This window comes from Dufourea novaeangliae, unplaced genomic scaffold, assembly GCF_001272555.1.
Source record: "Dufourea novaeangliae isolate 0120121106 unplaced genomic scaffold, ASM127255v1 scaffold81, whole genome shotgun sequence".
NCBI classification, from domain to species: domain Eukaryota; kingdom Metazoa; phylum Arthropoda; class Insecta; order Hymenoptera; family Halictidae; genus Dufourea; species Dufourea novaeangliae.
In genome coordinates, this window is record NW_015373973.1 from 828,119 (window position 1) to 854,242 (window position 26,124).

Sequence of the window (26,124 nt, forward strand, 5' to 3'; positions counted from 1 at the left end):
TTCGAGATAAAGATGTATGGAACTACTGAAAATTACTTTAGATTCCTTTTCCTTATTCTGTAAATTCATTGATTGGAATATGAATGCTAATGGAAGTATGAACATTTTCACAGGACAATGATGTAAATGGAACTGTAAAACTTTTTTAAGTGTTACAGCTATATTTCGTTGGCCTTCGTATTAGCGCACTGCGCCGAACGCGGATAGCATGATGTTGTAGTCACAAGGGAGCAATTGAATCGAATAGACGTATTGTAACGTAGCGCATCGTATTGTATTTCAAACTTTTATATCATTATAATTTATATGTATATATGTATATTCCAATAAACATACGTCAGGTAATATAAGCTTCATTTCATCAAATTGTCTTAAATATAACTGCATAAATATTGTACAATCCTATACTAATTATAGTTGTCTGGTTCAACAGGTTACTACAGAAACTAACTACTGCCTACGTCTTTTAAACTTGGGCTGTAGTAGTATCTGCAGAAACTGCCATGGTTGCTGGGGTTACCATACTATATGATTTTCTCACGGGAACACGCGCAAGCGTCAGTCCCAAATGGCGCTACCTTTGGGGGTTCTATGACCCCACACCTCACCACACGGGTCTCTGGCGCCACCTGTTGGGGTTCTGTGACCCCCGATTTCACCACACGTGGGTCTGTGGCGCCACATGTGGGGGTTCTGTGACCACGCCCTCTCGCCACGCGGGGTCGGTGGCGCCACAGGTAGGGGTTCTGTGACCCCACGTTGTCACCACATGGGGTTTCTGGCGTCTCCGCCGGGGTTCTATGACCCCAGCTCCTTATACATACGGGGTCTCTGGCGTCTCCACCAGGGGTTCCATGACCCCAGGTGCTCACACACACGGTCTCTTGCGATGCTACCGGGGTCCTATGGCCCTACTTTTTTATACACTCGGGGTCTCTTACTATATCGAACGTACAGATGCTATTTACTTGATACCTAACTTCTATAAAAGCAAAATGGCAGCCTTCACGAAAGCCATACAAATTTCTAAAAGTGTAAATAATGTAACGAAGTTATTAACAAATTTGTCTTTGACATCAAATATACATTCAATCGCCACACCGATACATACTCAAAGGTCTATTACTTATTTTTATGTTAACTTTTTTATTGTTTATAACTTCAATATTTTGTGATTATGCACTTTGTGGGATATTCTTCTAGATATCAATTAAAATACGTAGAAAGTTTATTCAATTAATTTTTCACCTTTTTTCAGAACTTAGTAATCGTTTCCAAAAACGGTTGTTTTGTTGACATCATGTTCGTGAAAAAATGGACATGGTTTATCTTATGCTTTTAAACTAATTTTTTACAGTATTTAAGACTGCATGTTCATATGAGATACCAGATGTTTATGCATATAACTACCTACATAGACTATTTTGTAGAAACAAGACCCAAAAAGGTTATTTTATCAGTTAAGAGGATTACTCCATTAAAAATAAAATTAAAACATTATTCATTCTTGTTAAGTTTTTCAATTCAGCGTGTTTGAATTTTCAAGTTCCTTACAAATGCATAATATCTGCAGTTTAATTATAAGAAATCAAATAAGTATCAATAATATTACAGGATACCAAGCTTTCAATGTGTTCTCATACATACTACGTCTAAACAAAATGATTTGATGGAATTCTTTGATGATAAGAAAAATTGGGGACAGAAAGAAGTTAAAGTAGGACGTTCTTGGAGAACAGATGAATTAAGACAAAAAAGCAATGAAGATCTTCACAAGTTATGGTAAATAAGACATAAAATACAATAAAATGTGAGGTACCATAACTATATACAATATTATTTGAATTATTTAGGTTTGTCTTATTGAAAGAACGAAATATGCTTCTAACAATGGAAGAAGCCTACAAGCAAAAGATGGAGTATTTCCCCAATCCTGAAAGGATTGATAAAGTTGAAGACAGTATGTCTAATTTAGAATCAGTTGTTCGTGAAAGAAATAGAGCATATCATTTGCTTGAAACTGGAAGGTCTGGTGAACGACCTGCAAAATTAACATGGACTATCCTTGGTACATTTGATATCCTTTTCATTTCTGCTATAAGAAGAAAAGTGAGTGCTGCATCATAATCTCTCTGTTTGTATTCCATATCACAGGTATGCGCTTCTTTTATCGAATGAGACAACATGTGATACCAAAATTTATGAATACATCATGGAAAAAGACACATATGTTCGGTTACAATGGTTATGCAGTACGTAAATTCCAACGACTTTACAAGGAGAAACTTTGGAAGGCGAAATGTTACACATACAAGTTATTAACATTTTATATTTTATCATTTAATTTGAGTATCATTTTGTCACTTAACTGAAGATGATCTTCAAAATCTTTTAAATTCTAGTGTGCAGAACAATGAAGTGGCACGTATGATGCGAACATTCCCCAATCTGGATCTTGAGGCTGTAAAAGAAAAATATCCATTGGCAGACATAGAGAAAGTAAAATCCTGGAAACGGGCAATTGGCCATTTTACACGCAAATAAGTGCATTTTCCTTGGGCATTGTAATTCCATTCATCTTTAACCGAAGTATTTAAATTCAAAATAGATGAAAGTACTCTTTTTTTTTTTTGTGCATAAAATGTATCTTAAGAATTATTGCAAACTATACTTTTATGATAAATGCATCAATGTTATTGTAAATATTTCTTTGTCATCAATCTTAATTAAATATACCATTTATTTGTTATCTTTGTTTCATATTTTATTCATTTGTAAATCTGAATTATTTAAACATTTGTTAAGTATGGCTATAAACTGGTGTTTTAGAAAACATAATGATTGTACATTATACATAAATGTTTTAATGAACGTTTAATAGATAGTATATAGTAGTGGTGACCAAACCTTATTAGGGTAGGAGCCATGTAATATCGTCCATTAGTAATACGATAGTGCCGCATCCTCTACTCTATTGGAATGGTATTACATTCTGAGTTACGCTTACAATCTGTATATGTATGCAACACTGCCTAATTAAAGTCAGTAAACTTACAAAAATATATTACACACGTATATGTAGTATGTATGTGACAAGTTTATAAAAAAAAAATATTGTACAAGTGTATGGAAGCTGCAGAACTAAAAGAGCCGTGTGCGGCTCGTGAGACGCAGTTTGGTCACCGTGGGTATATAAGGTATGGTTAATCTTGTCAGGTCAATTATGAATTAAAGATATTGTAGTATGGTCGCAATGGTCAATTATTAGTTGTAACGATAAAAGCAAATAAGAAATCTAAAGTATCATTACAGCTTGAAAATGTAATTGAAAATAAAATGAATAGAACATTGCAGTACAATAGGGAACTATGAGACGTATTCAGCTGTTTTGTTGACTAGTGATAACTTTATTTTTATTCATTTTCTTACGACTTTGAAGGTCGTAGTACGGCGGTCTTGTGCAAAAATTTTGTAGCCATACTGTTTAAGAAACATGCTTAAAGGCAGCATGTAAAAAGTATATTTAGACCCCTTTAACGCGCTAAAAATTAATATGGGAAACTGATTATGTTTCTGATTTTTTATCGTGTAATTTACACAAATTTCATATTATAGTTATATAAATAAGTAAATTCCGTTAATTTAACATTTTATCGCTTAAATGATTTACTACAATTATGTACGACTACATGAAACGATGCACATAATATTACAGTTTTATTCACAGTGATTTATAAAATGCATCCAATCATGTAGTTTTAGTAACGTGAAGTATGATGACCTTAAAAAAAGGAAAATATACGTAATTATTTGAACACTATAAATTAATTCGCACATTAAAAGAAACCTCTTTGGCGCACAAAATCGTATGTTCCTTTCGTCTAAAAACGTACAATTGATATTTAAGGATAAGCATGTCATTTAACGCAATGAAAGTACGCCATCCTACCTCCTTGGATATATTTACTTTAACAATATTTTCAATAATGGTATATAAAGAAACAAGTTATGGAATCGTCAATTTAATTATCGAGTTAATAAATAAAAGCACCTTAACGTCGATATAATGATATCCATAATTGTTTTCGTGGCTGTACAATCGAAAACAAAATATACATATATATATATTATTCTAACTAAAATCTGAAATTTTAAAGCGATAGAGCACTCGTATATAGAAAAAAAAAAGGATATTAAAAATAAAGTTAAAAAGCTGTGTTATCGTAATAATTGATATTATCATCGGTATTACTATGTATTAGGAATGTTAATTATACGTCATACATTTACTTCGAAAGCAATTTATAGAATAGTCTTTGTTGTCAAAGCTGCTCTAAGTCTTACTGCCATTTATTGGCATTTCATCAGAATAAGTCATTCAATATCAATAGTGCATCCTTAAATGCAGATTAGTTCTTATAATAAATGTGAATACATAGACATCGATATAACTGGTAGAATGATCTTACGCGCTCACCGTTATGTTACAATTCTATTTCAATGATAGATTATCAAGGTGACTTACGTTATTAAAAAGATATTGCACCTTTTTATTGAATTAGCACATTAATATTATGTACTGCTAAATATCTATAGTTGTATGATTCCGTCACGTTCACCACTCCTTGCCGATACAGAGGAACACAATACATTGATTTCGGGGAGAGTCAAACGTTTGTTATGTCCATGCTTAGTAAATTACTTCACCGTTGCATTTTTTTATCGTATCGCTATATACCGTGACATTCTCTGAATACGAGCGCCAATATTTATGTTTCATGTGTGTCTATTACTGAATACGACAATACCAATACTATTGTCTATTGATATACTTCGTCGTTTAATCAATTTCTGAAGGTAGCAAATATCGCCATGCAAGCTCTAGTTCTTTACTAGCATCCGAGCAACGTCGGTGAAGCTTGTCTTCCGGCGGTAGCGTCACCATAGGAAATTCACCCTGAAAATATATAGATTGATGCTATTTAACGCTATATACGATGATTAGCACAAGAAAAAGGAGTCGGAAATTTGGATGTTTAACATGACTACCTACCAGACTTGCATCAGCCCACAGTGTTTCCAAAATTTCTCTGAAGGTGCATAATTCAGTATAGTTTGTGAAATATATTACCCAATCGCCGCTACTTTCATGGACTTCTCGACACGCAAATTCCTTTATGACAGAAAGAAAGAATTTACATTATAGAAACTCACGATATTTACATTTGTCCAATTACTTACCAGTATACACCAAGACTGTTGAGTTAAAGGTACTCTGAATGCAGTCAGATCTTCCACAGAAGCACAGGAAAGAGTTTCTCCACGTTGCTTACCAGGGAATACTTCTTTCATAGCGACTAAGTGCTTGGTAGTCGTAATAAGGCTACATGGCAAAGGCTCTCTCCTCTCTGATGCGTCGAACAATCCTGACGCGCTTTGAACAAAACTTTGCAACCATTCGGAGGCAACGTATTCGTCTGGGGCAGCAAATTGAAAAGCTTTGTTCGGTTTCAAAAGGATCTCGAAGGTGTGCGGACGATGAGAATTTGGGATTCTTCGACATCCTTGACAGAGACCGCCTTTTAATGGAATCGCTCGTTTCGGAAGCCTTTGACTTGCGTCGGTGAACATATAAACGACACCACCTTTTAGGACGAAGTAACCAGCCTCCCATGGATTAGTCGGTGCATTCGGATAAAGGTGTTGATAAGTGTGTGGTCTGTACATGAGATCACCTTCCTTAGTCGGACCACAAGGTGTACTAGGAGGTGACATGTGTTCGTCTTCCATATAAATAAGATTGTAATGTTCGATTTTCTCATCCTATAATTTTGGATTGTTAGCTATGAATTTCAGGGATGTATTACCAATAGGTACTTCTATTTTTCGTTTACATACGGGATGCACAGCGGTGTCACATAGAATCGAGTGTTTTAAAATATGCATGTCTTCATAGCTCAATTCTTTAACCGCTGGAAGGCGTGGCTTTGATGGAGATCTTCTCATAGCCATTTCCAAGTGGGCAATTAATTCCGATGTAGTTTGGGAACTTCCAGTAGAAAAAAGATATTGCATCTCATAATCCGCATTGGATAATAATATCGTTTGTGCATTTGGTCCGATCTAAAAAAAAAACAAAACAATTTTTTTTACTAGTTCGATAATCTACAAAACGTTATTATTCAAGTGAAACTCACCATAATAACATCCAACTCGTTATAAGGAATAACGAATTGATTACTGTAAGTGTGGTCGGGCTTCGAACCCGTTAAGTATAATGTTTTGTCCGTCAGCAAAGCGATCATTGGTTTACTATCGCCGTTTGTCATGTATGAACTTCTAACCTTGTATACTTTGTACAGTTCTTCCGTTTTGTCCCTGTAAATATATTTCTTAAATAGTTCTCGTAATTTCAAGCTAACCTTTTCTCCACTGAATTCTTGCTTCCCTGCGGCCACATTCTCCTGTATCTCTCGATCAAGATTGTCGTTAAAATCTTTGAACGAATCGTAGCTAGTTTTCACGCCTTTGATGTATAATGGATTTGTCTTTTGTGATTTTTTGTTTCTCTTAATCTCGAATTTTCTTTCGGTAATAGATTTCAAGAATCTACTCAGCAACGAAGTTTTTGACGGTGCCTGCCTCAGTGGCGGTGGTGCCAATTTATTACTATTTTCACCGGTCAATATCGACGTCATGTTACGTTTTTTCGACGGTGAAGCTAAATGTCTGCTACTCCTACGTTCGTCTAAATCCGCAGCGGTGACATTATCTACATCTGACCAGTCGCTGGAACTAGTATATTTCTTGGAATTCGAAGGGCAAGGCATTTCAACTTTCGCTGGAGGATCCTCGACTATGTTCCCATAATTTTTCTCAACTATATATGCTTCTTGCGCTTCGTTTTCCTCCAGTTCGATTTCCAATTTTGGCCTCAACGTTTTTCCAGGATCTTCCTGACCTTCCGGTACGCCACGTTCCGTGATCGACAGTTCACAAGCGCATTTACAACTGTTCTGGCATAACGATTGTCTACACGTCTTTGACGATGCTTTCCTCTCGCTGTCACTATCGAAAACGCTGGACGACGAAGAGTACGAATAATAATCGGAGTGCGCGTTTCTTGTGTTAACATTTTTCTGAACGTAAGGGGAATCTCCGTTTGCGCACCAGCTGTATCTTCCTTTCTGAGCGTCCTTCTTTTGAACCGAATTAGGCGTTAAGAAACTCATAGAGAAGTCGGCGTAGTTTTCATCGTCGTCCAATTTCATGGTTTTTAGGATATCTTCGTGAAAGCTAACTCGTTTTTTACTTTCCCCCCGCTTTTTCTTGCGTTGCCTACGTTGCACCAGAGCCTCTGAGCTGGAAGACGACAAAATACTAGTGTCCGTCATATTAATGGTATTCAGAATACCGTAGGGTGTTTCCATGTTCTCGCAATCAGAAATGGTCATACTAAGCTCCAATAGGTTCGTATCGTTGTTGATCACATACGAATTTCGAGGATCAACATTTCTCTTGAAGCTGTAACTACCGTCGCTATAATAGCTACTTCTTTTGTTTAATTCGTTGACACCGTTATCGATTTTGTTATTTATCTTATCTAATTTAGACTCATCTAAACTCTTGCTATAAAAATCATAATCTTTCAAGGTGTCCAAACTGGAACAATTAAGCTCATTGTCGTCAAGTTTTCTAGTTAAGTTCTGGTTTGCTATATCACTTGATGTTACTGCCGCAGTTTGAAATTTAGTAATCATTCCGGGTGACTGTGTCGGTGTCTTTCCATCTTCACTGGAATCGCTAGAGCTAAAGTTTTTATTGTCTTCCATACAATTGTTCATTATTGTTTTGTATCTATTATTCCGGTACTTTGGAATTTCTTCCAAATTAAAGTCTTCCTAAAAATGTTAATAAATCCGTGAGTTATACAAAAGAAATTAAATTTTCAAGATGGATTTTTTTCTAAAAATTCACCTCTTTGTAACTACTGGCATCTGTCTCATTTGCAAGATCCATATCGCTGTCGAAAGCAACTCCACTGTCACCGGGTGAAGCTAGACTCGAGGATACACTAGATGACCGAAGATGTAACGATAAAATGGTTCCAGAAGGGTTCACACTCATAGGCCTCTGAGGCATATAATTGCAGGTATCCAGGTATGTTACATCCTAAATGGAAAATAATCCTTAGATTAAAATTCATTCTTTCGATATAAATTTCATAATTTATAAGCATTTACTAAATGCATGAAAGTACTGTCATGGCTTGATTAATGAGAAGTAGATAAAAAGAGTGTAAATGCTATACATTGTATACTAGTTGTTAGATAAACATATAAATACAAAGAATTTTCCATGAACAAATAATGAAGGTGATACACAGTGAATGAAAAATAGGTGTACATAAGTGATAACTTATTGCCCCTTAAATTTATAAAAACAAATTCATCTTGACATGCTAAATGACAGACATTATTTATCATTGAGATAATTGTAACCAGGGGGTGATATTCATATCACTACAGGGGAAATGAAGTAATAACTACAAGAACACATGAATGTAAAATGCTGACGACTACACACTGATATGGTCATTGGCTTTTATTATAATCCTATAAGACCAAAACAGAAAAGAACAGATGCTTGGTGGGTACAGTATGAATATATCTGTACTTTCCGAAGAAACTTTATTTAATACATCTTGTCAAGGAATACCAATGAACCATTGTAGTACAATAAAATAGAGAAATTTGAGAAAAATATGTTAAACATACTTAAAACTCAATGAAAATAAACTCATTTAAAAAGTAATTAGGAATAATATATCATGGAAGAAAAATCATTTTAATTGCTTGGGTAAGATAAGATTGAATTGCATACCAGTTGTAATGTGAAGGATACATTTTCCAGACCAGCAAGAAGATTAACTAACTGGTTGGTTTTATCAGCATCCCGAACAAGTGCATGGGGAAAATACTGCTTTTTCAATGTTTTTGCATCTCGCAACAAACAGGCTAAATAACTTTCAAAGCTGCCCTCGCTAAGAGTATGGTAAAGCCACGCTCGACCTATAAGATACATAGTTTTTAGCAATTGAATCTTCAAGATATTGAGACATTAGATTTAAGTGTGCCTGGTTGCTACTTCTTTTTCTAGTTATACACACCTTTCCCAATGGAAGTTAAAACACCTTGAAGAGCATGTATTACAACAACAGTGTCTTGATGGCTGAGTTCACGAGCAGTCCCCCAATATCCATGTCGTTCTATACGTAGTCCATGACGCAAGGCTCGATCTAACCAGTAGACCAACCAAGAATCGCCATCCAAGACTACTGTTCCATATAAGCTCTGAGCATATACCTGATAAAAGATAAAACTGTCTTTTTATTTACCACTAAAATCAGTAAATGTTAATCATTTTTACACTATTCCACCATAACATAATAAAAACTTTTACATGTGATTAACGATCTCTTGAGTTTCCACTGTCATTGCAAATAGAGTACAAATTACACGAAAAACAAAGATTAAACAAGCTGCGCGGAGTAATGGAAAGAAAACTGCGTATATAAGAAGATAACGAAAACAATTTAGTCGGATTATTCCAGGAACGAAACGCAAAATAGTTCGCGAAGTGACGAAACGGATTCATCGATCTGCATGGATCTCAAAGAGTAGCGTACGAAATGTCACGGTTGTGTGTGACAGGTAGCAGAACAAACAGGTGAAGACACAGTTACGTTGCAGGAGAAACCACGACATGGATCACGACAACGTCAAAGAAGTCGCGTACAAAGTCGAGTAACTGTAGTGACGATAGGAACATATGTACCTACTCACTTTTGAAAACAAGAAACACGATAAAAACGCGTCAAGTCGTGTTAAACTGACGCAGTAAGGCGCTTGTGTGCGTGTAGCTTTGATTTTAACTGCTCCGTTATGGTTAAGTATTTCGTGAAACGAGAAAAAAAGCCAAAGCAAAATTGACTGAAGACAGAAGACGGTCGTGGTTATAGAAATTTGGGAAACAGTTCACGGAGGTCCTCAGATTTATAGGTTCAAAAGTTTAAATCAACGATACGAAAGTTCATGTAGACGTATGTATATAGATGACATATGGCCTTGGTACGCCATCCCGTGCTCGAGCATACAGCTACTCACCAATTTGACAGCTTTCGTCAGTTCCTGAAGAATTCTTCCCTTGGACAGTACCTTATCGGTACAAAGGTCCATGTCTTCCTGACTCGGCATTGCAATTTCCCTAATCTTACATGTTTTTTTATCATACGCTAACACGAACTTTCAGGAGAAAGACGAGGAGAACCAGAAGACAATTAGGGAAGACCGACAGCGGCACAGCGGCTTCGTTGCGGTTGCGACGTCGGTGGAGACGCACTGACACATTCGCCGGGTGGACTCATTGATTTTAGCTGTGCGCAGGCCGCGCGCCAATATCAAATTCCTCTTTTTAATCGGTCTCCCTCTTTTGTTTTTCTTTATTATTTGTTCCGAGCTTGGTGCCCTCTTGTTAAACGGGTGCAGTTTGTCTTTCGATAACGAGTTGACAAAATAAACAAGTTTTCTTATATGGTCAAATAATCGATGATTAACAAATTTTAGTTTCTTTACAGCAAATTTAGATTCTTTTATTTGTAACCCAACGTGCGGTTAGAAAACTGTAAATCATAGAGTGTTTAAATTGGCACAGTGTATCTATAAATGTCCGCAGTCTATTTAGGTACATATTACATTGTGTCGTTACTTATGTGCTTACTTTCAATGGGGCGCACGGTGTAGCGGCATTAGGCTTCCGGTTCAATACAAACGCAGTTATTATGCGATTCACCTATTTACGCAACGCAGAGAAAGTTTTACGGAACAAAGATCTAGTTGAAAATGTGCTAACTTTGAAAAATAGATAGATTTTCTGGATACCAAGAAATTTAATGCTAAATTATCTACGACGATATTGCCGATGAAACAAGAGGAAGTTACAAATTTGTAAATTCAAAATCTTGAAATAGAAAATATTTAATTACATTTTTCCTTAGTAAATCAACTGAGAGTGTAATTAATTTAGAGATATCCATAATTGGTTGACGTTATATTGTATTACGAGCGCTAACATTACGATCATATCATCAGTTGATTCCATTAATTAAAAATAATATAATTCTGTCATTGTAACTTACCTACCGTACTATATGGCGTTGTCCAATAAAATGGAAGATACCGTTGTGTTTTATCGAGAAAACGAATAAAACATTCTTCTGTAACGTGATAAATGGTATGATTTTAATGGATCAATGCAATCTGTCATGGGAGGTCAAAGGTACATGCGTAGCTATCACTTTGTACTTATCGTAGTGTGAAATAATATGAGCAATTTTTAACGTGTTATATATTCTGCATTGCTTTTCTGATGCCAATTTATGTTATTTTTATATTTGGCGCGTGTATCTACGATTAGACAAAGGCGAAATAAGTCAATGATGGCCAATGTCGGAAATACTATATTATTTACGAAATATTATAAGAAGGAATCATAGATAATAATTCTATTAATAAATAGACACTGCATGATGTAAATTTAAATTTGGAATATGAACGTAGATACATGTACGTAATTGATTTTTAATTTCTAGCTAGTAATATGTATGTAACATACGTATAATTAAGTTTAAAAAATGCTAATGAATGCATATGAATTTAGAACTTTGTGAAAGGGATAATTACTTTGAGAGTACATAATTTTTAATAATTACTAATTAAAATTGTGTTTATATTTAATCAGGGAGAAACTGAGAAATAGTATACTAATCTATCACATAATAATACATTAGGGCCATACATAGCTTAAAATGTGGGCTAATTTGCAGAATTGTAAAATTTATGTGTTGCATACTTAGTATGCGAGGATTAAAACTTGGAAGCAATTTTTTAAGATAAGAATTGTTAAGAAATACTAATATTCCGCGCCAACTATTCTTCGGTCCCTCTACAGCCCCGAGATGATCGATTATCGAGCGTCTACTGTACTCAGAATTCATGCTTTATCGGTAACGTCGGGTATTGACACTTAAACTGTAAGGTGGCTTTGGAGTCTTCGAAGCATGCGACAGAAAATTATGTGTACATATACATTGCATGGCAAGTTTATTCTATATCTCGTCTGTGACCACAGGCAACACGGCTGGTCATTTGCATATGTAAAATTCGTAAATATAAGAATAGATATAATATGCAATGTAATTTTCAGTCCCATGCTTTGGGGGCGTCAGAAGCCCCTGTACCATTTCAGTATGCCATTCCTTGCTAGAAAAATTTCCAGTTATCATCTTCAAGCATTAAGGACCATAGTTTATAGGCCAGTTGATAATTTATGTACAACAAAGATCCAACAGATACGTTCATTAAAAACACAGTACAATTTATTCGTCGTAAAATAAATACATTTTTTGTCAGCAACGAGTTGTCCATATCATACAAAATCACTTATTCTACATGTTGAAAGTGAGTTACTCATCACGTTGAGTATGCAACTCTTTTCTTTTGTTCGAATCGGGGGCACCACGTTCCACACATTCTCACGGTTTAACAACAATTTTTCCTTAAACAAAAATTAATGATTCTAAAGATGAAAAAAGTGTTGCGTCAGAAGAATCGACCAAGTATGCAAACGTTTCGGTTTTATCGTTCCATGGCGTGGTTCGTACGTTACGAAAGTTCTGCGAAATGGACTCCGTCTACGATCGACACGATGTTGACGATTCCTTCGCGGATGTAATTTGTCCATTGTTCCGTAATGCCCGGGTGGAGTGATTCCTTTCGGTATTAATCTGGGCGTTCAGTGGAGTTTTACATTTCCCTTGAGAATCAATGGAACACGTACAACAACAATTTGAAAAGGATGAACTCGGTCTTCCGGCTGAAACCGTTGTCTATGAAACCTTTAGCCTTACGATAACCAATTTGGCTGTCATCGAATCCACGTCGCGATCACGCATTACAATGGAAGATAACTCTCTCGATGTAACGAAGTTACGAGGGCAGGAGTTAATCGAGTGATTTGAGCAATTGGAACGTCGCGGCGACGTGTCTGCGATGAGATTCGTAAAATCGGTATGTGTACAGGGTGCAGCGTTTCGTATCGAAACGAATCACTGGCTCGGCGTAACGTGCTCGATCTTGCGGATCGATCGGAAACACTACTGCTAAATTTACAAGTGAGGAACTTAAGATTAAAATTTTCCAATCCTCTTATCTCGAAGACTCGATACGCACCAGCGATACGGTGTATGTCGTTCTTTCATAGCAGTGCCGCTACCATCAATTATCGTACGCACGCTGGGAATCTTTGTGAAAATGAAATCGTAACGACGTCGCGTATCGATTATGTGCATCGAACCCTGTAAAGCCGAATTCACACTAGCTGTCACGCTACGGTCAGATCACGTCAAAATCAGGCAGCGGCCTTTATCAATCACACGTAACCCTAAATTCAGATTGAGCGTGTTCGAACCGTACCTTTGATCGCTGATATGAATCTGGCTTAACTCGGATGCTACTCGAAGAAATAGCGACACGGTGATTCGCTGCTTTTGCTACGTTTCTTTGTCTCGTTCTTACCCTAAAACTTGCGCGGTCATTTTGGTACATTCATATCCACGACGGGACAAACATGCATACACATATACACACACGCTCAGGCACACGCACGCACAGAAAGCGTGAAAATGGTCATTTCGTACGCACGGATCCTGCGTGCAGGATAATAACCGGCGTGCCAGTCGGCTGGCCTAGAGAGATTCGAGGATAGGGAACGCTCTCTCGTTGGGCCACAGGACTGGTCGCGAGCGATCATTCCAGACGTCCTCGACGAAATATCTTTGATATACATACGTATTGTATACCCACGATGTGTTTGTATGGATAAAGTTTTACGAAGAATCCAGCGGACAGACGTCACCGATTTAGCAAACGATCGGTGAATTCGGGACTCTGTACGGCTTGAGCGCTTCTGATCCTCACGATACTGGGAGGGGGAGGAGGATCGAGGGAGTTTACTCTTTGAAACCCCGGTTGTCGATGAACACACGATTCCTCAGCCCGTTGTCCGAGATGTAACCGGTCGCCATTTTGTACTGGTTCGCGTACATCGAGCCGTTCTCCTTCGCATCGGCGACACCGGTTGACGTCGATTCGATCTGTTCTTTTCTGCTCTTTTCCCTGGCCGCGGCCGCCTCCGCCTCCTTTTTTTTCAACGACAACGATGTTTTTCTCTTCCTGTATGCCTCGACGTAGAAGTCGCGGAACAGGAAATAGAACATTACGGCGTGTAAACCGATCAACCAGACGAACGCCTTCGGGTAGTTGCAGTCGATGAATAACAGCTGGAACGCGTGGATCATCACAAGAACGAACTGGACCATCTGCAGGCTGGTCAGGTACTTCTTCCACCAGAGATACGGCTGGATCCATGTGCCGAGAGCAGCCAGAAGGTAGTACGAGTACATCACGATGTGGACGAACGTGTTCAGGAGACCGAAAAAGGTCGAGTGACCGCCTGTTAGAGGGAAAAAAGATGTTGAAGTTAGCGGAGAACAAGTCGATTCGGAAAGATCGTTCAAAGTATGAACTGAATCGTCGACTGTATTTGTAATTTTTTTAGAGTAGAATTAATCATATCAGCGATAAGGGAATATTTCGTTAATTTTGTACGAGTAATTGCTAGGTCTGTCGGAATCGTATCTGAATTTTTTAATCCTCTTATTCGAGTATCGATAATATTTACTCATTTTCAGATTAATCTAACTGTTCGAAGCATACGATCAGATTCTATCGTATGCTTCGAACAGTTTATCAGTTTTTTCCGAGATACCTAATACTTACCGCGAATGGGAAGAATCCTGTTTAGGATTAAATAGAAACTATATGTAGTGTCTACTTTACATCTGAGTAAGACGTAACGAGTGAGCACTGTATTCCGTAATGATTATGAAGTAGGAAAAAAATAACCGAGGAAGCGCGTGCTGTTAATCGATATCCGGAAGGCTTGTTGTCTTCTTACCAGGAGTGAACTTGACGCCGAACCAAACGGACATGGGCATGCATCCGTGATGGATCACGTGCAGAGTCGAGATGTGATTGTTCTTTTTCCTCAGAACGAAGAAGATCGTGTCCGCGAATTCGGTGAATTTCGAGAAGTAGTACCACCAGCAACCGTGGGCCATTCGTACCGCCAGCGGATTGTTCGAGTAGTCCACCGGTTGGCAACGGAACGAATATTGACCTCCCCATCCGGACACCAAGGACTACGGCGGACAAAGAAGGAACGATAAATTCTTTTTCTGTCCAGGATCTTAAGTTCCTCATGGTCGACGACGCAACAGAGTCTCGAATCACAGATCTTTTTTGAACCAAAACGGAGGACGTTCAACCTCGTCGACTAAGTTCGCTTACCTCGGTGAACAGCCACGTGGAGAAGATCACTTGGAAGAGGTTGTAGAATATCATCACTCTCCTGAGATCAAAAGGTTTCCGATTCTCCATCAGCTTGGGACCCAACACTTTCACGAAATAAACGTAGGAGAGACAGATGGCCAGAGTGGGGAACGGGCTGCTCATCAGCATCCAGTCGTTCACCCTCGGGTCACTCTTGTTGTCCATGAGATCTCTGTAGCCATCGTATATTCTCTGTATGACCTGCGCCATCTGGAATTGAACGGAATAATTGCCATCCTTAGTAAAGTATACAGTAAGTATCCTCTTAAGCTTTCGGGGCCTGGGGTCTTATCTGGATACTTATGTGGGTGGTAGATGTGACCAGAATTCGTCGAGAACCCAGTTCCAAGAGCTGGCGGGGACAGGGGCGGGCGTTGAAGTGGACAAAAATTCGAACTCTTGAACGAGCATTATTGTACTCTGCGAGTCGCGATTCCTCTGAGGCGGACGACCGTCTGGGGATCTATGGATCGCCCCGTATATCCAGCGTGACGAAATTTCGCTTCGCAGTTCTCCCACTTTCACTGACGAAATTTTCTCGAATATAGTGCGCGAAGAGACGCGCGAATACCGAATCGGACGGGGTCAGAAATTCCCTCGTTGAAAATTTCTATCGACCATCGAAATTATACACCGTCGTTGACACCTCTCGTCTGGTGTCGCCCGATCTGTCAATCTCGTGACACGCGCGGATCGTTTGGCCGGGGCACGCGCGCCTCGTACGTGACGGTGCGTCTCGTGAAAACTTCGCCTTATACGCCGAAATCACGTGTCGGCTTGGCAATTTCATCGACCCGCTGGTTTTCGTAAACAAACACGAATTTGGTCAAGATTCTGCGTATTGGGAGACAAGGAAACCGTAGACTGACAGACATACTCTCAAGAGCATACTCAACTTACGTTAGGGGAAAAAGTGACGTAGGGAATGGGCCTCCTATCACTCGGTATCGAGACAAATTAACATTCGGTTTAACATTAATTTCAGTACTTGAAATAAATTTACCAAGTAGTATGCAACCCTTCAACTACGCTACTTCTTCCCGCCAATAACATAGTAATTTCGACTATCTACTGAATAAGTAACGAATATAATACCCAATCTTACATGTAACCTCCATTGGAATCGAATTACCTAACGCGTATAAACGAAATGCACTTTTTTCTCTGGAAACGATCGATATTCAAATATATTTCCATTTTATTTGTTAAGTACTCAATGTTTCCGAGTGCTCGGAACATTGCGATAAATTGTCCAAGGTTCGAATATCTTTGAAATCGAATTAAACAGTCGGATAAGATTGTTCAGTGTGTGTTTAGCGAATAGCATAAAAATGTTAATGCAAATTACGTATTCGACGCGAAAGGACATCGAGGCGGCCACGTGAAATGTTGCGAAACGCGAAGGAACCAAAGACGGAATCGATTCGTTAGCGGGTCCCGGCGTAAGTACGTGCATATGTGTAATTCGTAGAACGAACGAACGAACGAACGAACGACAATACTTAAAATCCTGGCGTTCGTTAGGACGAAATACGTGGATTGTTCAGTTAAAAAATGTTTTCCGGCCTTGGAACTGCAATGATTGCCGATGCAAATTACTTGGAAGACGCTACATAGTCCATGATGTACCACGGAACGAACAGTTTCGTTGACATTAATGATTTGAACAAGCCTGTTTTTTCCCCGCGAGTACCTCTTTCATTGGAAGCTACCGATGAAATAGTATTTATTGTTGTGTCTTGAATCTTTACGATGTCATTCGTAAAAATAAAGCATTTGCGAATTATTTGTTGGCGAAACTGAAAATCTACCGGTATTTACTGGCATAGGCATCGTGTCGCATACGAAAGTAAATGTCGAGTGATTTTAATACAATCGTGATGTATTATCTAAGTTCTGAGTACTCTATATTTCTTGGTCACACTGTGACTTCAAGGGTACTCGGTCGTTGATCTCCGAACATTGATTCGTTTAAATCGCTGTCGGATAGACAAGCGTTACTATTTTCGTCGACGCCGATTAGAATCAATCTGTTCGGAATTAGAATATTCGAATGAATTGAATAAATTATCCGTCCGTAACGTTACTATGATTTCTTCTTCTGCCAAGTAATTTTCCTCGATATTTCGCATTCGTTTAATCGCGTTATACTACTTTTACTCAGAGATAGGCAATATTCTTATATAGTTAAAGAGTTTGGAATAACAAGTAAAAGATGAAAATGTACTTCCCCATTTCCAATCGATTAAACTTGGAAATTCAAATTTTTATAATAAAATAATATTTTTTCTTGAATAAGTAGACACTTGCAAACAATTATTTAATCTTAGTAACTATTACATTAGGATATCAATTTTAGACGATTTTGTTACTGTTTCACTATGTCTTATGCAAATAAAATTCTGCCCAACTCTGCTTTTTAATCCTGTTTTAATCGGTCAACAGTTTAAAATGACTTTCCTGTTGGTATGGCTAAATCAATATCATAGGAAACCGTGGAGACTTTTCAAGTTTGTTCATTATAAAGAAAAAAAAAACGTTTAAAGTTTAAGGTATCTCTATTTTAGTGCATGAAAGAAAAACGACAGACCTTTTCGAAGTCAGCTATGCGGTATTTCCCGTTAGACAACTTTTTCCAAGAGCGTTACGTTAATGTTTTCTCGAAAGATCAGTTCACCCACACTTATTACTCGGGCAACACGACACCGGTAGTTTCACTCCGGTTCACGGACCCTGTTTCCCTTTCGTCGTCAGCGAATCAGAATCCATAATTTTTGGGACTTGTTGAACACTGTTATTAATCATTACTAATCGTTTTGATCCGTCTCGCTTTTGTCTTACGTAAAACTAGTTCGCGGACCGTTAACCGATTCGACAGTCGACGATTTTCCCAAGATGAAAAAGCAGCTTCACCCTCGCAAAATGGTGCAGCTACTGCCTGCCCATGGTACTCGTTCCCGCCAAGGAAAAATCATACCGAACGGGTTCGATCTCGGCCACTAAAACATGTAATCCTGTTTACTCGTCCACGACTGGTCCCCTGGAATAGAAATTCCATCGACGCTCTGGAGATCAATGCCTGTGATTTTTTTAACCGGTTCTCAATCTATAAAGATCTCGCGTAACTAGTTGCACGGGCAAGGTAGGATCGCGATGTATGTACTTAGTTTCCTCGGCGTCCGATAACCCCGTAACGTCCTTCGTTTGTGATTTTGAATGCCTTGATAATTCATCTGTGGGTTATCTATATCGAAATATTCTGTTTGTAACGATTGATTTAGTATCCTGAAAACTTTGGACTCGAGCGTCACATGGTTATCTAACGTGTACGATATGACAATTTACTTGGGACCGAATTTCAGTAAATACTGTACATTTGCACTCACTATTCGTATATCAGTTGGCAAATTTGACGTGTGTGGGACAGGTAAAGACACAAAGTGAAGAGGTAGGAACACAAAGTAACCATTACCGAATTTCTACGATCTACGAAAAGAAGTTCCACGATAGACTACAAGAATTTTAATAGATTCCTTGTTTTGTCGTTTCTTGTAAAACTGCTCTTCTTATAGTTTCATGATATTTGTATCAACTTCGAGAGAATATAAGTTTACGTGGGAAAAGATTCCTAGTCGTGCACGAAGATCAATGCCATCGATTTTTTTAGCAGACACGCCGATCTTGCGGGAGTCGTTGTACGAGGCTCAGAGATCACGAGGTAATTGCGTACGCGCCGGACGTTCAAACAATCATCTTTTTGTTTCCCAACCAGCTGATGCATCCGAAATTTACGATTTCATTTTGTAATTCTCTTTATCCCCATAATTCCCAGCCGCTGATCGGAATAGAAATTTCCGATCGTGATTTAATATCACCCAGAACGTGACTCCACGTTGCTCTTTGTTTCACAAGAGGTTCCCCCGGTGGCTCGTGCGACTCCGTTTTCGAATTCTGTTCGCATCTCCGTAACTCGCTGGCTGCTGCAACCACGGAATGAAAAAAAACTTTTTGACCGCTTTCGTGTCTCTGATATAATATAGTCTCAAAATTTTGTAACGTCGCTCTTCGAACGAACATCATCGGAATTTTCCGCTAATCAAAGGATTCGCGGATAATTGAGACATGAGTTCGAATCATGTATCTTATTATTAGTCGTTGCTAATCCTTCATAAATCATCGATTAAGAATTATGAACAGAGGCCGCCTTGTAAAATCCCGACAGGCTACTTCTACTGGCAATATATTACAGAAGGATCGACTCGAAAGGAGACAATAGAGTCGAACCGAATGAGTGATTTATAACGAACACGGACGATGTTAACTGTGCAGGGAAAAAAAACAACGCCCGGAAGTGGATCGTAAAACGCAGCGGTTGTAGAAGTTGTGTCGATAGACTCAAAGTTCAACGAGGAAGCAAGTTCGAGGAAGCAATGCTTCCAGGAGCTCACGGATCGATTGTTAACATCGGTTATTCCCTAGAAAACGGGTTTTTCTTTGTATTTCCATTTTTCGTTCATTAGCATCTTCGACTCTTCTCCCAACGCGTGAGATCATCGAGATCTAGCTTATAGTACGTGCGTTCTGAGATCGTAATTTCTTAATCAGTATGTTAATCTTAATCCTATAGGTAATTGCTGATCTGAACTTATTTATCGCCGAGCAACACACGGTATCATCGAATGGACATTACTGATCAGTAAACTGCGGATATTTATACAAATATCGTGTTTTTAAAATTCATTTACGGAAACTCGAGACAAAAACAACCATTCACAAAAAGAAGACAAGATTCCATCGGGTCTGAAATAAAATAAGAACCGTGTTGGAATTAATGATACCATTAGGCCTTTAATTATGCAGGCGGCTTAATCATAAGTATCATAAATCTCCCAACTTCTTAAAAAAAATCCACAGAACTTGGTTAACAATCTACATGAAATCTGCAATCTACCAATCAGTATCATTATTAACCGTTCACAATTCGTTAAATAGGCCATTCGGAATTCGCTGTGGATCCAGCCACGATCATCGACAAGGTCCATCGGGAGGAAATGACTCGTATATCGTCCCCTTATTGTCACATTTATTATCTCTGTTTCCGCAAACCGCGTAACGCGCGCATTCAAATCACCGCGGACGAACGAGTAGGAGGAGCGATAGAGAAGGCACGCGCGAAACAGCCCGTCTTAGGAGATGGATTTTTGCAATGTAAAGCCGCGTGGTACGCAAGGATGCGCGGTACAGGCGTCGCGTAATGAAATTGGAATCGGTTGCCTCTGTAGCCCACCACCATGATGATTCGCTTGTTAAGCGCCATTTGCTGGCCGGTCAGGTGCATCTTCGCAGTGCGTGTATACTATCGTCTAACGCAAGTGAACCGCGCCTTTGTCACCGTCCTACCGAAGCCTATTGGCGATTCCGAACGAAACGGTCGCTAAATTGGGGGACGAGATGTGTAAAACTTTCATTGGATGTATGTGTCTACGTGGTTTACCGTAACTGATCGTAGAACTCGGAATGTAGTGGTTTCATACTATTGAACTTTCGTTTTAAAAAGGGAAGTAATTTTGAAAATTAACATTATTATATTGTTAAGCTTTTCGCAAAATCACATTTTTCGGGTTATTTGTACAGGGACAAACATTAAACGAATCTAGATTTGTTCCGTTAAAGTAGGGAGATTTTAGTGTTTTCCTTCTTTTTATAGTAGAAGCTTCTTCAGTGGAACCATTTTACGTACCACGTCTTTCGCAAGAAAACTATACCAATTTAAGATTTAATACATGAACTGTGATATTAACTCATCAGTAGGTTGCGGATTATATGCATTTATAGTCTATAGGTCTCTGTGAAATACAAGGAACGACAAAACTTTCGTCATTTGCAACGAGTTTTTCTATTTTCTTTTGACCCCAATAAGATATTCAGGAGAAGAAAGAAATTTTTCTTTTTCTTTTTGTCTTTATGAACAACCCTCTAAAATGTGATTTTGCATAAAAATCCGCAGTCTACTCATCAGCAATTACGAACTGTAAATTATGCCAAACGGAAATCTGCATAAATTGAGAAGGTCTCGAACTGTCAGAGAATAAATTGGTTCCTTTCAATTTGGAGACTCCGTGACTTAATGGGACATTAATTAAAAGTGACTCGGCAATACTGAATGAAGATGCTTTTCCTTATAACTTTCTGTATGACATTAAAGAATGTTTCATTAGTCGGTGTAGATGTACAACACTCCAAATCAAAATCAAAAATTCAAATTCTCAATGATTTTGAGTCGCTGATGGAATCAGAACTAGGTGACTAAAAATTTTTCGTCCACCATTTGGTTCACTTGTGCCCAAATATGCTACAGACGATCAACAATCGGTGAACTTGCACTTTGATCATAATCGACCGGACGGTGATCGAGTCATTGTGTGGATAGTGATCCCTTCTTTGTGTTCTTGCGAATTGCGTCACCGTGGAAATTATGGAATTCTGATGGAAAGTTTAGAATGCACGCCAGGGAATTATGCTTCTGACGCAGTGTTCGGATAAACTTCATGGTCTTATGGCACAAGAACATTTGTTATACGATCCTGAAATTGTGTCAGAGCAAGCGAAATAAAGGTAACGGCAATGAAATTTTAGCCGTTAATGGAAATTATATTTTGATGAGTCATTCAGTAGAATTCCTTGCCTACAGGGTGTTCACATTATCATTAGCCAAATTTGTCGTAAATGGTAAGTATATAATACAAACAAAATGGAAGTAGGAAATGTTTCGTTGTTCTTATTAATCGGTAAAACGATGGATTACATCTATTTTAAGTTGGCGATAGTTTTCGAATAACGAAGGTGACATGTAACCTTTTTAATTGTAGAAAATGTCTTTCACATTGCACGAAAGCGACTGTAAAGGCGAATTCAACGGTGTCAGACACAGTGACCTGCAAGGTCGCACAGTCTGGAACAAAAGAAATACCTCGAACACATTGTAGCACTAGCATAGTGTATTCAATGTGACTTTCCTTAGCAACAATACATTTTTCAGTTCTGTTAATTACACTTTCAGCAAGTAGCTACCGCTAATGAAACCTTATCAACGAAAAATACAAATGAAGAGAGGGCTATGGAGTGTTCAAAGTATTTCTTTGATTTGTGATATTATGACGAAACAATTATTATCTACTTTTTCGTCCAATTTGAGAGAAATGTGTCCACACTCTGGAAATGGCCGGAGGCAGATTGATTGGAAACCTTGAAAGTTCATAGGAAGTTAAGAATCGCGTGTCAAACAGTTTCAGGGTTAATGTATTTTATACGAAAATAATCCGAGATAATTTTTCAGAATTGTCAAATAAGAAATATGCAGTGGAACTATCACATAAAGTTCTTTGAAGAAGGCCGAATAGGCATAAATCGTGCCTGGTGCACGTTCAAAGAAATCCCGCAATTAAATCGTGACTTTCATTGACGATGTCCATTGCATAAGACATCCCATCGAAAAGAATCGATCGTTAGATCCGGGATAAGTGTACGCTCGGAAGAGAATCGCAGCAGACTGCGCGTGACGCTTAATTGCTTTAATCAGATACAATGAAAATGTAGTAAGGCGATTTTGAATCGGGAATCTTCAGTCGTAACATGGTTGACAAAGGTTATTGGACTGAACAGCGATGATATAAGACATTTTGTTTCGATTATGATAATTTTTTCGCCATTTAAAGGTAATTAGGATTTTATGCAATCTGCAATGTGCTTATTTCGGTTTTACACTCTTCTTGGTCAAACATTTTCTATTTGTAAGCTCAAAAAACAATTTCGAAACAACATACTTTCTTTAAAAATGAAATCAATAAAAAGAAATGATATTAATTTTACTTGCAGTCCTTAGGATAAACAACCGAAAAAAATTCTGCAATTTTGTGTTTTTTTTTTATTCGCCGAGTCGTCTTCGTCCGACAGAGCTCAAACACGACCTTGCTAATTCTCTTTCGTTACGACTAAATTTGGCAAACATACACATTCCGTCGTGTGTTAAACAGTCTCGCGTAAGATTCTGCAATTTCTTATGTAAGTTTTTATCGTCGCTCCGCATTTTCTTTGAATATATATATTACACGTTAGAGAGGTTTAAAATGCACTCCATCTCATTGCATCTGTTACAGATGTTTCTTGTTTTTACTCCGGAGAATTAAAAAAGATACAGTGTTTGCAATTTCATGTTCATCGATACCAATTACGAAGTTAGTACGGATGGAATCTTGTTTCTGAATAATACTGTAATACAAGATCAAAGATATTTAGTGATTAGATAAAAAGTTGTGTTGTAAATGTGAATTTATATGAAAAATTTAGTAACGGTGAATATAAGTTTCCTTTGTTCTTTTTAATCTTCGCTATTATGTATCTTTCGTTTTCTTATACCCGTATCGTATTTTTTCAAAAATGTTTCCTTTCCCAAATCGAGAACTAAACGTGAACCGTGCATGCAAACTTACATTTTTCCATAAGCCAATTTACTGAAACTAAGTAGATATAAAATAAAATACTTCACTAATTTTATTGTTTACATTGGAAATATTGAAAACACAGAATCTAAAAACGACTTTGAACTATTCCGAAACTGCCAAGAAGCTAATGGATGATTACAGAATAATTTGAGCGGTTTTCTAAAACTAGTACAAGAAAATTTTTATAAATAAAAATCCATTTCCAAGATCCCACAATAAATAGAAATTCGACGTACAACCGAACATGTCTCATTACTATCGCGTCTAAAATCGAACTCCTATATCAGCTCCGACACCTGACAGTCAACCGAGAGCAACGTCTACAAAATTCGATTTTCAGTCTTTGTAATCACACAAATCGACGAACAAAATCACTGGTTGGTTCACAGGCGGCGTTATAAACCAACGAACACGTTGTACGACTCTACTCACCGTGAAAATCGAAGGGCACTGTCTTCCTCAGAATCGGCGGATCACTTTCGAAATCGTAATCAATCCTGGTTCCGTGAGACTATCGATCACCACTGTGAGGGAGGAGAGGGGGAGGACTTCTTGGTCCGGTCTGTGTGTTGTCCAGCGCCGAGGAGAGCACGTTCGTGCTTGACCACCTTCGAGGAAACTGAAGCCCCCGGAATGAATACCGTGTTTTATATCGGCATAAGCCCATGACACCTGTGCCTGCACGTTGCTCGCCGGTGGTGTTGTGGGGTACAACACCGGCCCCACCATCCTCCCTCCACAGGGGCCTACTCTGTGACGCCTTCGTTCTCCCGCCGTCGATCGTTCTCGATCGTTCAAGGGTCGACCCGCGGCGGGGTTGCCCGTGTCATCGCCGGGTTTTCGGACGAAAAATTTCGCGATTCATTCAACCAACAGGACCGACGTGTGACGCGTTCTCGTATATCTGGCAATGGGACACCGATCGTTTTTGTTTGTTCGTATTCGAGTCACGCATAACACTAGCGAATCGGCGCCACGCCACCATGTGATTGGTCAGTTTCGTGCGTCGAAAATCTTTCGTGATCTTCGACGAGGACTCCCCTTACAGTTAGTCGTTTCTTAAGGCTGTAGACTGAAAATATACAGTGCGAGGCATTTGTAGTCGAGAGTGATAATTTCGTGGTTTTCGGTCGATTCAACGATACTTTTCCTGTGATATCTTGCGGTACTTGGACGGTGATATCGTTGGTTCAATGTGGTTAGAAGAAAGGGACGTTTAGGATACGGGAATTCTCGGTGATATCAGGACTTCAATAAACAGTAGTCGGAGGGTGATTACGGCAAGTGTCACGTTCGGCCATTTACGTGGATAAACAATATCGGATCGTGTGGTACTTACAGCGAAAATCGAGACCGATCGATTGCGAAACTTTGTCAACCACTAAACTGTTTACCTTGATTTAATTATGAGTCGAGAGGGATACAGAACGATTACTATTGGATAGTACACTGGTCAACCATCCTCTGTTGTCTTACCTCCGAATTTCCATTAAAGTCGAATCGTAATGTTACACGTGATCTCCTTGTAACATATTTATACACGATAAAAAGCACGACGATTGCGTGTTTGAATCGCGAGAGCAATTAAGATGCGGTCGAGGACTACCGTTTACCTGGTTGCACAGGGTGTTTCGTAATGCACGTTGCACGATTAAGGGATAAATTCGTTCAGAAACGATGAAACGAGTCTTGTATCGAGCGTCTGTCCGGTTCGACCTTGTCTCCGAATGATGAGTGCTTGGCGTTTCGGTGACCGGGGACTTGCTTACCTTCGCGAGAGGTGTTCGAAACCGATCACCTTTCTTATATCGGTGCACGCGTATAAATGGTTTCTCATTGATCTTCATGACCTTGTGATAATTGCGCGAGCTGTTCGATTTTGCCGGCGACCTTGAGCAAGTACTTTGATACCGTCAATGAACTGTAAACAGGGTACTCGGGACGAGTCGCGAGTCGACCTTCGATTGGTTGTTGGGATACGATCAGAGTTCGGTAGGATTTTATTCGAATAATACGTAGTGAAAAGTAGCAGTATATAAGATCGTCATGCTGACCTTCAAACAGTTAATAAGATTAAATAACCATTCGCCAAGTGTCTACTCATATTTTATTGT

General features: G+C 38.6%; 3 protein-coding genes across 3 annotated transcripts; 1 reads left to right on the forward strand and 2 right to left on the reverse strand.

Moving 5' to 3' along the window:
* The first annotated feature begins 995 nt into the window (after positions 1 to 995).
* Positions 996 to 2,582, forward strand: LOC107186904 (39S ribosomal protein L47, mitochondrial). Its single transcript, XM_015574866.1, has 5 exons — positions 996 to 1,117; positions 1,615 to 1,782; positions 1,854 to 2,068; positions 2,155 to 2,314; positions 2,403 to 2,582. Exons 1-5 carry the CDS (start codon positions 996 to 998, stop codon positions 2,542 to 2,544), a joined length of 807 nt encoding a protein of 268 aa, XP_015430352.1. The 3' UTR covers positions 2,545 to 2,582.
* Positions 2,583 to 4,739: 2,157 nt separating this feature from the next.
* LOC107186833 (pleckstrin homology domain-containing family M member 2) lies at positions 4,740 to 10,426 on the reverse strand. The gene is made up of 10 exons (XM_015574776.1): positions 10,406 to 10,426; positions 10,167 to 10,304; positions 9,170 to 9,365; positions 8,884 to 9,071; positions 7,978 to 8,172; positions 6,198 to 7,901; positions 5,899 to 6,123; positions 5,242 to 5,823; positions 5,054 to 5,173; positions 4,740 to 4,957 (listed from the first exon to the last, which is right to left on the reverse strand). Exons 1-10 carry the CDS (start codon positions 10,424 to 10,426, stop codon positions 4,841 to 4,843), a joined length of 3,486 nt encoding a protein of 1,161 aa, XP_015430262.1. The 3' UTR covers positions 4,740 to 4,840.
* A 2,019-nt stretch (positions 10,427 to 12,445) lies between these two features.
* Positions 12,446 to 24,607, reverse strand: LOC107186846 (elongation of very long chain fatty acids protein AAEL008004-like). The gene is made up of 4 exons (XM_015574791.1): positions 24,443 to 24,607; positions 15,468 to 15,719; positions 15,076 to 15,319; positions 12,446 to 14,571 (listed from the first exon to the last, which is right to left on the reverse strand). Exons 2-4 carry the CDS (start codon positions 15,717 to 15,719, stop codon positions 14,069 to 14,071), a joined length of 999 nt encoding a protein of 332 aa, XP_015430277.1. The 5' UTR covers positions 24,443 to 24,607; the 3' UTR covers positions 12,446 to 14,068.
* Positions 24,608 to 26,124: the final 1,517 nt, after the last annotated feature.